The 14,768-nt window shown below is 34.1% G+C and overlaps 1 protein-coding gene across 1 annotated transcript in view; it reads right to left on the bottom strand.

Moving 5' to 3' along the window:
• Nucleotides 1-11,516: 11,516 nt before the first annotated feature.
• The window catches only part of LOC142354299 (piwi-like protein 1), a 90,348-nt gene continuing 87,096 nt past the window's right edge, over nucleotides 11,517-14,768 (bottom strand). The window contains exons 15-16 of the mRNA XM_075406562.1: nucleotides 14,155-14,543; nucleotides 11,517-12,044 (exon numbers count right to left, since the gene is read on the bottom strand). Of these exons, the coding sequence (XP_075262677.1) occupies nucleotides 11,888-12,044; nucleotides 14,155-14,543 (546 nt within the window). The 3' untranslated portion in view covers nucleotides 11,517-11,887. The remainder of the gene's footprint in view (nucleotides 12,045-14,154; nucleotides 14,544-14,768) is intronic.

A 14,768-nucleotide genomic window follows, 5' to 3' on the forward strand; every position in this document is an offset into this window, starting at 1 on the left:
TGACAAAATGCACGAATTAAACTGAAAGAGCAAAAATTCTACTCAGATACTTAAAGCAGTTAACCAAGTTTTGTCCAGTTCTGGGTTAATTGAAAAAAAATTACATATTCCGGGTTAAAATTATATCATTTCCGGCTGTTGCTATTGGGGGCATTCCATAGAATGGTGCCATGTTTTTGAGCTGTGAAAAAAGTTTTGTACAAAAGGCCGAAATAATAATCTCATACACAGAAAAAAAATAAATTTTCACAAAACGGTGTTCACTGGATTCATATTTTTTCTGACGAAAAAGGCACGAATAATTCTGTTCTGCACGTAATAATTTTTTTCAAGCTTTGTTCTGATTTGTAAAGGATAGAACTGTTTAATGGTTGATTTGGAAACTGAATTGAAAAAATTGTTTTGTGCCAAAAAAATTCTTATTGAAAACATTATACCCCAAGTCTGGTTGACTCTTGGTAACCATCGACAAGATATGCTTTTCAAACGTTAACCTTTTATGAAATAATTTACCTAATTTTATTTGAGATTGTGCTCGGAATGATTGCCCTCAATTTGTAAACTATTGTTCTACTGTAATTTAAGAAGTTGCATTTACTGATATTAATTGATCTGTTTTATTTCAATCGAGCCATAAAAACATTTTTGCAATCTCCGAGAATTTTTGCGGGCCCATTGATATCTTTATAAAAGCGAACATTTGCATGTCGAATTTGACAATCTGCGGGAATCATTTATGTACACTACGAATAATAGGCAGAATGAGACGGTCCTAAGCCCTAGCAACCTAGTTTATGAAGTGGGATGCTGTAATCAAATGTGTCGAAGAAATTTTGGAGTTCTATATAGTAATCTAAGTCATTTTTTTTGTTTTCAGTCAACATTCTTATGGACTCCAAGAGTTCAACTAATGTAAGCACGCAACATTTTTGTTATCTGAAAGCCGAACTGTTTTTCAATCAACAATTTTGAATCGCAAAAAATTGTATTTTCATCACATAATCAGATTGCAGCAAAACGGCCTAGTGCCTTGAGAATAAGACTCGAGATAGGTTCCAATTTCAAATCAAGGCCCTCACTTTCACCTAAACCAATAGAACCAAGAGATTAAGGGTTTCTCCTTTATTAAAACTAACAAAATTTACTTTGGAAGGCTGCGGTGTTTTAAACATTAGTGCGAAGGATTTTACGACAAAGAGGGGACATTTTTTTGCTAATATCTGCAAAATTAGTGAAAATTTAAGAAATCTCTGATCATTACTCGATCAAAGCAAGTCTGTGAATAATTTTCTAGTCTTCTAGGCACAACATTCTATTAATTAATGTCATAGAATTGCAGTAAATTTCTATACTGAAGCGATTTATTATCTTCATGTAGCACATTTAGAATGAAATTTTTGCATATTATTCGTTTTATTGATAAGATTTTGACTTCAATTTTATAATTGTTCCCACCCCACTTGTGGGGGGGGGGGGGGCGGAGGAGTTATATACTCAAATGGGTTTGTTTTTGTTCAGACAATTTCGTCCGATGGATATATTCATCGTGGAGAAATTTGAGTGGTATCATTAAAAAGCTCGTCCAGCGTAGAATTCAAAGTCAAAATGATTTTGATAGAAATTCGTTTTTTTCGAGGAGGTATCGAGGATTGAAGTTTTGTGTGAAAACGGGATATTTGTCATGATTTTGTTCACTTTTAGTGTAATTTTTCTTTAAATTAGGACATTTTCTATAAAAATAGTTTTTCAAAATTACATTTCAAGTCACGAAATGAATCAATTTTGTATTCCTAATAAATTAAAGACGATACAAAGGACCAGTTCTGGTCTCATAGGGAAGTTCACTATCAAAAAAAAATCTCGAATTCTATTTGGGAGCTCTTTCTTTTTTAGAAAACTTTACTCAAATTTTTCCGTTTGTTTAAGGCACCTAGAGACTAGTCACTTTCCATATAGAGGTTCTGTTAATCAGAAACCTCATTTACGGTCAAGTGAAGTCCAATGAACAGAAAACTCGTTTTCAAGGAATCACTCAGGTTTTTTTGGCTTGGACTTTTGACTTCGACTCGAGTCCTATGGCATACTTATTAACTGAAAGTGCAAAAATTTCCGTAATGAGCATTTAGTGAACCTATCTAGTGCTTTGAACCTATCTATTGCTGTTAAGACTTTAAAAATAAGTTTTTGAGAATTTTTTTTTTTGTATTAACAAATCATAAACTTATTTTCGAAAACTGTAAGTCAGTTTCAATGATGACAAGACCCTCCTTTTTCCTACTACAGCCAAATTTAATCTGGTTAAAGGTTTTATCTTCTAACTATTGGTTATATGGTTTCATCGCCACAAGGATATTTTCGTATTATTGGTTACTTTAGACATCTTATCACATTATCCTTATATTGATAGCTGCCATTGGCATAGAGAAGACGTTCAATGGATCATAGATCAAAATTCAAGAGAAAAGATTATGTTTTAAATGGCTTTGACAGTCTCTTATCACATTACTACTGAATTTTTGGTTTTTTTTCTGTTTTTGTTGTTGTTTTTATAGTCATTAGACTTATTGTGATGTCTGTTTGTTTACCTATGCATGACAAACATCACTGTGTTCCCATCGAGGCATAATTGAGCGTATTTACTGATTTCTGTTGAAAACTATTGAATTTAACGGCTGCCAAGACTTTTAAGAAATCGAAAAAATTTTTTGTTTACATTAACCAATTAAAACTCTATTTCATGAACTGTTAGTCAATCTCAGTATTGACAAAACCCTCTTCGTTTCTATTGACTCTGAGTTTTCGTAATTTTAAATGAAAATTTGAAATTTTTTTGAGGTTTTTCAAAATTTGTTGGAGTCCTATGTCATGGACTCATTGACTAAGTGCAATAAGTTCCGTAATGAGCATTAAGTGAACATATCTTGTGCTTTGAGTGGACAGCTAAGACTTCAAAAATAATTTTTCGAAAATTTGTTTGAACATTAACCAATCAAAAAATTTTCGTGAACTGTTTGTCACTCTCAGTATTGACAGCACCCACTTGCTTTCTACTGCAATTAAAATTAATCTGATTAGCGGTTTTATCTTCTATGTACTGATTATATGACTTCAAAGCCACAAGATTTCAATTTTTTTTCTTATTTTTGTATTCTTTGGTACTTTTGAAATCTTATCACAATCTCCTGATATTGATAGCTTCATTGGCGGAGACGTGTAATGGATCACAGATGGTTTCAAAAGAAAACCTTATGGTTTAAATAGCTTCGACACTTGCTTCTCACAGTTTTCTCCTGAACTTATAATTTTTCCCTTTTGTGGCTGTTTTCATAGTCGATGACTTGTCCTAATGTCTTATTGTTGACATATGATTGGCAAACCTGCTTGTCGTCCCATCGAGGCCTTCATACTACGAGTTTTCTAAAAAAAATTTTTGTGATTCTAATGTATTTGTTCATATTAGTTGATTTTTTGAAGTCATATTGTTAAAGAAGAATTCCACTGCTGTCAAAGAAATTAGAAATTAGAAATGTATCAGTGTCAAGCAGCCGCTTTATAGCGAAAAGTTTATGATACACATTTTCAAAGATTTTTCAAATTTAAACTTTTCAGTTTTTGTTGTTCTTTTCGTCAATTTGTAGCTTATTTTCATCATTGAGAGGTCCAATCAAATTTCTTGTTTTTTTTTTTAAAAAAAAACACACATCTACTGATCTTATGTCGTCACTGACGTTTTGTACAATATGCGGTTTCATGAACGTTTTTTTGCGTGGTCAATCTTTGTCATTCTTTTTCTCTTCTTTCAGCACAATGGCGTAATAACGGATCCCAATGGTTTTCAAATTTGGTCCAAGTAAACGTATTTAATCTCTCAGTACCAATTGCTTCAGCAGAATAAGTATAAACAACAATTGAATTTAAAAAACTCAATATTCTGGTAATAGCTAATTATTTTAATGATATCAATAGTTTGTGTTTTCGCAAATCGATTGTAATTTTTTGAGTTTTTTTGCACCTTTTGTCCGTTTCTATGGCTTAGTCTAACCAAAGACAGGTCCTTTTGATTTCGTAATGACTTTTCAGTAACTTATCACGGATCATTTCGTTAAAAGCTAATGATATTTAAGGTTTTTGAATTTTCTTGGTTTAAAAAATAATAATTTTGAATTTCGCCACAATATTGGTTCTCTTTGTTGACTTTTTACTTAGTCTCATTAGGAAAAACTTCCATCTGGTGTATAGTTAGGAAAAAGAAAATTTGTGACGTTAAGGTTCTATGACTGCATTTTGAAGTAGTTACTTCAGGAACATCATGTGCGAACGCACATTAACGGGCCGCCTTAATGTAACCAACGAACTAAAAATGCACAATTCCCTCCTTTATTGCTTTCTTCATTGTGTTATTGTTTGCTGCTAATGAGAGATTATGACATTCAATTGGATCATTTCCAGTTAGTCATGTTCACGTGACAGCAATTACTATTGCTTCTGAAAAGCCCCTATGATGAATTTGGAGATGGTTGATGATTGGTCGTGATGACCTAATTTTTAAGGTAAAGTGTTCCATTTTTGAACTGCCTTTTAATATGGTCCTCGTTTATGTATTCATCTAATAAGAAAGTTTGTTTACATCAGTTAACCGCAGTGTTTGCACCGCAGTGTCTGTCGGTTTCTTTGTGAACGCATACAGCTGGATCTGAGACAAGAATACATTCAATCAATCAGTAAAATGTTGCTGAATATTAACTGGAATTCCTGCTTTTGGAGTTTGACAATTTATTTCAGTATCGAAAGAAAAACATTGTTAGCTGGAGACTGGGGACTTTTTTGGCGTCATATTTGTTGGGAAATGGTTACTCTTTCATTGCAATATTCTAACATTTTCATTTCTTGAACTACAATATCGCCGTTTCTCGTTAAGTTTGACTTTATAAATAATTTTGAACGAGTCGAAAGTACCTTGATCTGTTTTCGTGATAAATTTGATGGTTGTTGTCGATGTTATTGGACTGAAACTTTCAGCATATATTCTAAAGTATAATTGAATCGCTGGAGTCACTTTCAAAGAATTTTCCGCCGTTAATAGGGATTATCTGACCCGAAGGACGCGATCTTCAGTTGGAGAGCTTTATTCTCCAAAGTAATTAAATTTAACAATTATTCTCAGTGGTTGATACAAGTCTACCAAGTTAGTGGCATGCTTTAAAAGTATGAGGGTGTAGTTTGATAACCTAAGTAATCGCAAGAATAGCAGTTTTGATTACGTTATCCTTCACAGTATTTTTATCTTAATCCGAAACACGCAATTTCAAATTATTTACCTTCAGCTCAATTTGCGTTCGCTTTTTGTCTCTCAATTACTTTGATTAAAGATGCTAAAAGTTGTTTAACATTTCTCTCGGCAACATTGTCAAAAAAAGGCTTGTACTTCATAGCTAAAATAAACTGGAATATGTGAGATTTAAGTTTTCTACACAAAGCAATCCGTATAAACATAACCGTCAAAATACCGGAAAATAGCCGCCGTTGACCCGCTTGACACACATTGGGATTAAAATAACGAAATAACTCTCGGTCAAAAATAAACTCCCCAATGAAAAATACTTATGCTAGAATTCAAACTCGCTCGTGATAAATCATCCGGTGGTCCCGCAGGCAGCTAAGCTCTTAAAGACGCCACAAATGCGCACCTCTTTGACGGTCAAGTTTGTTGAGTTTTTTTGCTATATGAAATTGAGTAAAATCATTTTCCGTGGTTTTTCCCGAAACCAGCTTTCAATTGTTCTAAGAAAAATCAAGTAATCTATGTGTATGTTCATATTAATCACATGTAGAAAAGTCTCGCACTGCGCATACGAAACAAAATCGAGGCATTACTATCAAAGAATAAAGATAACAATTTATCAGAAGACGCAACCCTCTTGGCGTTCAATTCACTTTAGGACCATCACAATGGGAGATGAAAATTCGAGAAAAGTAAACATTTAAATTATACCCAATTCAGGGATTACAAACATACCTGGCATATTGCCGGAAAATAGCCGCTGTTGATTCCCATAACCAAGATTGGGATTGAAAGAGAAAAAACTGATAAAAAAATGATTTTTGTACACAAACAATTTAAAAGTGCAAACTTTTTGGAAGCCATTTTGGAGCCGAACATACTCCTGTTTCATAGTGAGACGACACATGGGCTAGTATAATTTCAATAAGCATGAGAGATGGTAACTAAAAACAAAGTTCGAGTAACGGGCATCTAAAATCGGGCTTTATGGGTTTATCCTCGTTTCTATTTCTGATTTCGTTGTTTTTTATACTGACTCTATTCATTTTGAATTGCTTTGCTGAGCAACTGCTGTCTAAAAAATCTTTTAGCAGAAAGAGAAGATTGAAACTAGTCTAAAGAAGTCAAAAAGATTTCACGCAAAATGTCGAAAAGTAGGCAAAATGAGGTAAAGCGAAAAATTTTTATTCGACAAAGCAAAAAAACGTAGCAGGACAAGTCCTGACGTACAATTAAACGAATTTTCAATGACTAAATAAAAGATTAGACCTAGTAGTGAACCGGGAAAACTATTTCTAAAAAAATCAGATCAAAAGCATTGAAAAAACAGAAAATAAGGGTTAAAATGCAGCATGTGAACGAAAAACCACTGGCGAAAAAGTGAAATCTGGTTTAAACAAAAGACTAGGCCTAGATTTAACTATGAATAGGGAAAATATTAAGAAAAAAATCCGATCCATAAAAAATTAAAAAAAAAACAGTAAAAATCAAAGTGAAATTGCCGAATGTGAACAAAACATCATTAGACTTAATGACCTGGCTTTATCGGTTTATCCCGTTTCTTTTGAGTTTGCTCTTTTGACTTTGACCGTATTCACTACGTTGCGTAATTCAATGCGTAAATAATGGAAAATCCAATCAGTTGAAACAGTGAGTGAAGTAAGTCAGAAGTCACGCGTGAAAACCGTGACTTTGTAAAACGAAAAACGTAGTCAAAAGGCAAAGCGAATACAAAACATAGCTGGCAAATTGCCAGAAAATAGTTATAATAGCTTCATAGATCTGTAGTCTGAAGAAATTAAAAAAGACAGACTAAAAAAACTTATTTCTTTCATAAAGGGCTGAGATGTTAAATTTTGAGTAAGAATCTGTATAACTTAATGCGGTTTCTATTTGCTGCTCTTAAATTACCTTCAATTAGAGTGACAAGCAATCATTTGATCTTATCTCTTTGAATTAAAGCAAAGAAAAGTCAATTTCAGATTGAGGAATTCATTTTTAAGAGTGAGGTATGTCATGTGTGACCAAAAATTTGATCACACGAATGAACAAAAAACTCGCTCCATTAAGAGCGAAAAATGACGTCACACGCACCTCAGTTGAAATTCCATGAACGAATGAACAAAAAACAGATTTGGTTGTGACGCCATATGGTCGTAACAAGAATCATGACGACGAAATATATAAAACATACACGGCAGATTGCCGGAAAATAGCCGCCGTTGATTCCCATAACCAAGATTGGGATTGAAAGAAGAGAAAAAACTGATAAAATGATTTTTGTACACAAACAATTTAAAAGTGCAAACTTTTTGGAAGTAATTTTGGAGCCGAACAAACTCCTGTTTCGTAGTGAGACGACACATGGGCTAGTATAATTTCAATAAGCATGAGAGATGGTAACTAAAAACAAAGTTCGAATAACGGGCATCTAAAATCGGGCTTTATGGGTTTATCCTCGTTTCTATTTCTGATTTCGTTGTTTTTTATACTGACTCTATTCATTTTGAATTGCTTTGCTGAGCAACTGCTGTCTAAAAAATCTTTTAGCAGGAAGAGAAGAGTGAAACTAGTCTAAAGAAGTCAAAAAGATTTCACGCAAAATGTCGAAAAGTAGGCAAAATGAGGTAAAGCGAAAAATTTTTATTCGACAAAGCAAAAAAACGTAGCAGGACAAGTCCTGACGTACAATTCAACGAATTTTCAATGACTAAATAAAAGATTAGACCTAGTAGTGAACCGGGAAAACTATTTCTAAAAAAATCAGATCAAAAGCATTGAAAAAACAGAAAATAAGGGTTAAAATGCAGCATGTGAACGAAAAACCACTGGCGAAAAAGTGAAATCTGGTTTAAACAAAAGACTAGGCCTAGATTTAACTATGAATAGGGAAAATATTAAGAAAAAAATCCGATCCATAAAAAATTAAAAAAAACAGTAAAAATCAAAGTGAAATTATCGAATGTGAACAAAACATCATTAGACTTAATGACCTGGCTTTATCGGTTTATCCCGTTTCTTTTGAGTTTGCTCTTTTGACTTTGACCGTATTCACTACGTTGCGTAATTCAATGCGTAAATAATGGAAAATCCATTCAGTTGAAACAGTGAGTGAAGTACGTCAGAAGTCAAGCGTGAAAACCGTGACTTTGTAAAACGAAAAACGTAGTCAAAAGGCAAAGCGAATACAAAACATAGCTGGCAAATTGCCAGAAAATAGTTATAATAGCTTCATAGATCTGTAGTCTGAAGAAATTAAAAAAGACAGACTAAAAAAACTTATTTCTTTCATAAAGGGCTGAGATGTTAAATTTTGAGTAAGAATCTGTATAACTTAATGCGGTTTCTATTTGCTGCTCTTAAATTACCTTCAATTAGAGTGACAAGCAATCATTTGATCTTATCTCTTTGAATTAAAGCAAAGAAAAGTCAATTTCAGATTGAGGAATTCATTTTTAAGAGTGAGGTATGTCATGTGTGACCAAAAATTTGATCACACGAATGAACAAAAAACTCGCTCCATTAAGAGCGAAAAATGACGTCACACGCACCTCAGTTGAAATTCCATGAACGAATGAACAAAAAACAGATTTGGTTGTGACGCCATATGGTCGTAACAAGAATCATGACGACGAAATATATAAAACATACACGGCAGATTGCCGGAAAATAGCCGCCGTTGATTCCCATAACCAAGATTGGGATTGAAAGAAGAGAAAAAACTGATAAAATGATTTTTGTACACAAACAATTTAAAAGTGCAAACTTTTTGGAAGTAATTTTGGAGCCAAACAAACTCCTGTTTCGTAGTGAGACGACACATGGGCTAGTATAATTTCAATAAGCATGAGAGATGGTAACTAAAAACAAAGTTCGAGTAACGGGCATCTAAAATCGGGCTTTATGGGTTTATCCCCGTTTCTATTTCTGGTTTCATTATTTGTATACTGACTCTATTCATTTTGAATTGCTTTGCTGAGCAACTGCTGTCTAAAAACACTTTTAGCAGAAAGAGAAGAGTGAAACTAGTCTAAAGAAGTCAAAAAGATTTCACGCAAAATGTCGAAAATTAGGCAAAATGAGGAACAGCGAAAAATTTTTAATCGACAAAGCAAAAAAACGTAGCAGGACAAGTCCTGACGTACAATTCAAAGAATTTTCAATGACTAAATAAAAGATTAGACCTAGTAGTGAACCGGGAAAACTATTTCTAAAAAAATCAGATCAAAAGCATTGAAAAAACAGAAAATAACGGTTAAAATGCAGCATGTGAACGAAAAACCACTGGCGAAAAAGTGAAATCTGGTTTAAACAAAAGACTAGGCCTAGATTTAACTATGAGTAGGGAAAATATTAGGAAAAAAATCCGATCCATAAAAAATTAAAAAAAAAACAGTAAAAATCAAAGTGAAATTGCCGAATGTGAACAAAAAATCATAAACGAGAAAGCGAATTTTTGTTCAAACACCGTTTTCTCACTCTACTTTAAAATTAGAGTTTAAAAAATTCACGCCATAAAACCATTCGCTTTTTCGCTCCTCTTCCTGTTTCGGCGTGACCAAAATCACTACTCCAATTTGACTTCAAAAATCATGAAAATGTGTGAACAGATCTTTAAAAAAGCGCCCCAATATAATTCAAATTCTTTGAATTGTAAAAAATAGGAGCGCTATAACAGCCGGCTGAGCTGAGGAGGCTATTAATAAACTGTCATGCATCGCATAATTCAATGCGTGAAAGAATTTAAAAACCATTCAGTTGAAACAGTGAGTGAAGTAAGTCAGAAGTCAAGAGTGAAAACCGTGACTTTGTAAAACGAAAAACGTGGTCAAAAAGCAAAGCGAATACAAAATATAGCTGGAAAATTGCAAGAAATTAGCCACAATAGCTTTATAGATCTGTAGTCTCAGGAAGAAGTTAAAAAAGACAGACTAAAAAAACTTAATTCTTTCATCAAGGGCTGAGATGTTAAATTTTGAGTAAGAATCTGTATAACTTAATGCAGTTTCTATTTGCTGCTATTAAATTACCTTCAATTAGAGTGACAAGCACTCATTTGATCTTATATCTTTGAATTAAAGCACAGAAAAGTCAATTTCAGATTGAGGAATTCATTTTTAAGAGTGAGGTATGTCATGTGTGACCAAAAATTTGATCACACAAATGAACAAAAAACTCGCTCCACTAAGAGCGAAAAATGACGTCACACACGCACTTCAGTTGAAATTACATGAACGAATGAACAAAAAGCAGATTTGGTTGTGACGTCATATGGTCGTAACAAAAATCATGACGACGAAATAAATAAAACATACTCGGCAGATTGCCGGAAAAGAGCCGCCGTTGATTCCAATAAGCATGATTGGGATTGAACGAATAGAATATATTGAAAAAAAAAAATTTTGTACAAAAATATTTTTTAAGACCGATTTATTTTGATGGCATTTCGTAGTTGAACATACTTCTGTTTCTTAGAGAGAGGCTACAGGGGCTACTATCAACACCAATAAGCATGAGATGGTAACTAAGACTTAAAGGAACGACGTTCAAATAGCAGGCATCTAAAAGTGGGCTTTATGAGTTTATCCCGTTTCTATTTCTGACTTCAATTTTTTATACTGACTCTGTTCATTTTGAATTGCTTTGCCGAGCAACTGATGTTCAAATTCACCTTTAGCAGAATGAGAGAAGAGAGAAACTAGCCTAGAGAAGTCAAAAAGATTTCACGCAAAATGTCGAAAAAGCGGCAAAATGGTACAGCGAAAAAAAGTTCGACGAAGTAAAAGAAAAATAGGAGCGCTATAATAGCCGGCTGAGAAGATGAGGGCGGCTATTAAAAAACCAAGAGAAGGCCAATCATAGCCTCAGCTATCGCTTCGCGGCTACTATAAAGGATAGCGTCTAAATAATAGCCGCTGAGAAGCTGACGGCGACTATTAATTAACTCTATTAAAGACTTTCAAGTTGCAATGTTAGAACGTAGTTCGTTTGCTCTTTTGATATTCTTTCGGTTTCGAAAGCATAATTCTTTAATAAATCGCGTAATCAAAGTTCAATAAGAGACGAGAGCATTCCAGCAACTAGCCACTATGAGAGTTCATTTGTGTGATACTTATTCTAAAATAATAATTTTTGGCTCAAATTTATTAAAAATGCGATGTCGGGAATTTTTATGACTAATAAAAGACCAGTGATAAAAAAACACCTAAATAATTGTTACAACACAAAATGAATATAGTCGAAATCGGTTCAAATTGAAAACTATCAGTTTATTGATTGTAAAATATCAGATAACTTACAGACTGCAAATTTAGGCAATCTCATGTATGTAAAATCACATCAATAAATCTATCTAGATAAGTTTTCTACTTCAGCAAAAGGTAAACACCTAACTGTAATAAATAAACAAACATCTATAGGCGCAAGAGCTCATTTCAAGGCGACAGTTTACATAATTGATGAAGCGAGTTTTACTAAGGTTGCACCATAATTACAGAATATTTGACTGATATAAAGATACAACTGAAGTTTCGGGAATCAAATTCGGGAAGTCCAATTGTTGCAAAATTGTAGTTCCTGAATCGTTGACTTTATGAAACCTAAGAGTTATAGGTAAAATAATTTATCAGCGAGGTTTTCATGGGCGGGTCGCCCGATATTCATGCCGACTAACTGAGCAAGTTTATGGGCGTACTGGCATGGTGCCGGAACTCGCACACTTCCCGGCCAATTGTAATATAGGAACGTCAACTTGAAGGCCAAACTAGAACAAGAAAGCATTTAGTAATACTAAGTTCTAAATATTGAACAAATTGATTCTAGTATTGAATTGAGAGCTCCAAGAATTGCTTTTACACACCATTATCTAATGCCTTCTCAACATTTTGTGTATACCTAGCGACTCGTAGGTCTCTGACAGGTCTGCGAAGCAACTTGATGCCCTCGGGCCTTAGCAGTATATCCAGTTACTGATGTCGAAAACAGTTGCCAAAGTTTGTGGGTCAATCGAAAAATTATATTTGCAAAAAAACTTCGTTTAACAGCAAATGTGTTCACTCTTTTACTGTTTCGGGGTGACTAAAATCACCACTCCAACTGGAATTTGCGTTGTCTTAAAAAATAATCAAAATGCGTGAACAGATCTCAAAACATAGCTGAAAAATTGCCAGAAAAAACTGCGATAGCTTCTTAGACCTCGATATACAAATGGAAACAATGAGTCCGAGATAATTGACCCCCACTTCTCCAATTTAAGTAAGCAAACAACCGACTAACGTCGAAAGAATAGCTCTCGAAGGACTAGTGGGAGTGTAATCAATTGCAGCCTGTTTCAGCGGGGGGGGGGAGCCTGAATGGAACTAAAAAAATCCACAAGGGGGCTTAAATTAACGTCACTAGAGGTCAATATATACAACTAAGATTTGTAGTGAAAAAAAGACACCAATTTCGGCGCACTTTTAATATTACATTTCCGCCAAATGAGTTCAGCTGCTTGAATTTGTGAATGAAAGAGAATTTTAGATCACGCAAAACATAAAAAGTCAAGGGCGTAAAAGTCAATCAAAAAATCTTTCCTAAAATTTTCCTAAAAATTTTCCTAAAAAAGAAACACGTTTACAATAATGACTATGCAAAAAAATTTAATTGGTAAGACGTCAGTAATGGGCACGTGAAATCGCCATTATCGATCGTTGCCTGTAATACAAAATTAACTACTCAATCAAATAACAATTACTATTTAAAAAACCAGCCAAAAGGAATGAAGGTTAAATGTGCGAAAAGCTGCTAAAAAGGGCTCAAAAATAGTAAAAAAAATTCCAAGTAAAAAAAGACAGCTTAATCAATGAGGCGCATGAACAAAAAAACTTCTATCGCCGAGCAAAATTGTTTTGAAAACGGCATTTTTATTACTCTCTTTTAGGTCCAAATTCCACATGATCAGAAGTACTTTCTGTAAAAAACATAGCAAATTATCATAACCCCCATAGTAATTACCAGAAACCTTCAAACCACTATCAAAACAAACCTAAAATCATGAAAACATCATAATCAAACCTCTGAAAAAAAAAATGAGAAACTGCTTGAAAAAGCCGCACGTGAACCAAAAATTTTGCTCGCTGATAGAAAATTTTTTTTAAATCTCAATTTTTTGCTCTCTCGAAAACAGCTGTATGAACAAAAAACGACTCATTTCGCTCGCTTTTATTAGAAATCAGAACTGGTATTATATGTTTTAGATGTGGTACTGAGCAATTAGAGCAGAAGGAGTAAAAAAAATAAACTAGTTTAGAGTCGGGAGTTCAAAAACTTCTACGCAAGATTGGGTAACGAAAGAAATTGTTGCTTGGCAAAGTTTAAAAAACGTCCAGGACACGTTTTCTAAACAAAGTTTAAAACGTTTAAAAACGTCCAGGACTCTTTATTGGGGTGAATTGTAATGGGGCACTCAACAATTTAGTTCAGCACCCCAAATTTTTTCACCATTTCATTTTGTGCTTCAAAATTCATTCTAATAAAATTGATTTCAAGAAGGACCTCTCCAATACTCCTCTTCGAGTCGTTATAAAAAAGACAGTGCCTCAATAATTCAAATTCTTCTAATTGTAAGAAAAAACCTCGAACACCGAAAAATAGCTCAGCTCGGCTTACAGCTTCGAAGCTGTAAAAACGGCTTCAGAAAACCTACAAAGAAACACAATTCGAAATAATACAAAACAATACAATAAAAAATTATTTTTGACAGATCCTGCAGGCATTTGCTTTACAGACTTGAAAAAATGAAACACGAATCGTTTAAACGTAATTTTTTCTATTTGTTTTTCTATTCTATTAAAAACTATAAACATTGTTCAAAGTTGTTCATCATAACATACCTTTGAATCGTGTCGACATCCAAAGCTACCCTCTCCTGTACACCTCCTGGCGTGTTCTCCAGGACGACATACCGCGTGGGCGTCACTGTTCCTTGCCTCACACTCTGGGAGACCAAATAGAAATCCCTAACGCCCCTTTTAGTCACTGTGTGGTCAACAACAGTACCCGGTGGGGCATTACCCACCCCTCCTCGGTTGTCAACAGAAAATATACGAGTGGAAATTCGTTTCTGCACAACAATTACCGCAAAATGAGGGCTGTATTGAGGTGAAATCTCTGCAAATGCTCTCTTCATCAGAGCTATCTCACTGTTCTTTACAATGTCCATTTGGTGGTCGCCCACGCCATCTCTGAAGATGACAACTGAATCAGGCAAGAACCCACTTTCCTAAACAATGAGCATAAATTGGCATTATTGTACATCTCACAACACTATCTTGAAATTTATAGCTTACGAACACAATACAATATGAAATTGAAATTAACAATTTGTAAATTCCCCTGAAAGAAACACGAACATAACAGAAAACAAGCGCACTTGGAACAGCTGGTTGCTACCTCTAAAAAAACATTTCCAAAAAATCATACCTTTACAATTTGAAGACGTTCAGAC

This window comes from Convolutriloba macropyga, chromosome 15 (assembly GCF_964194025.1).
Source record: "Convolutriloba macropyga chromosome 15, txConMacr16.3, whole genome shotgun sequence".
Classification (NCBI taxonomy): domain Eukaryota; kingdom Metazoa; phylum Xenacoelomorpha; order Acoela; family Convolutidae; genus Convolutriloba; species Convolutriloba macropyga.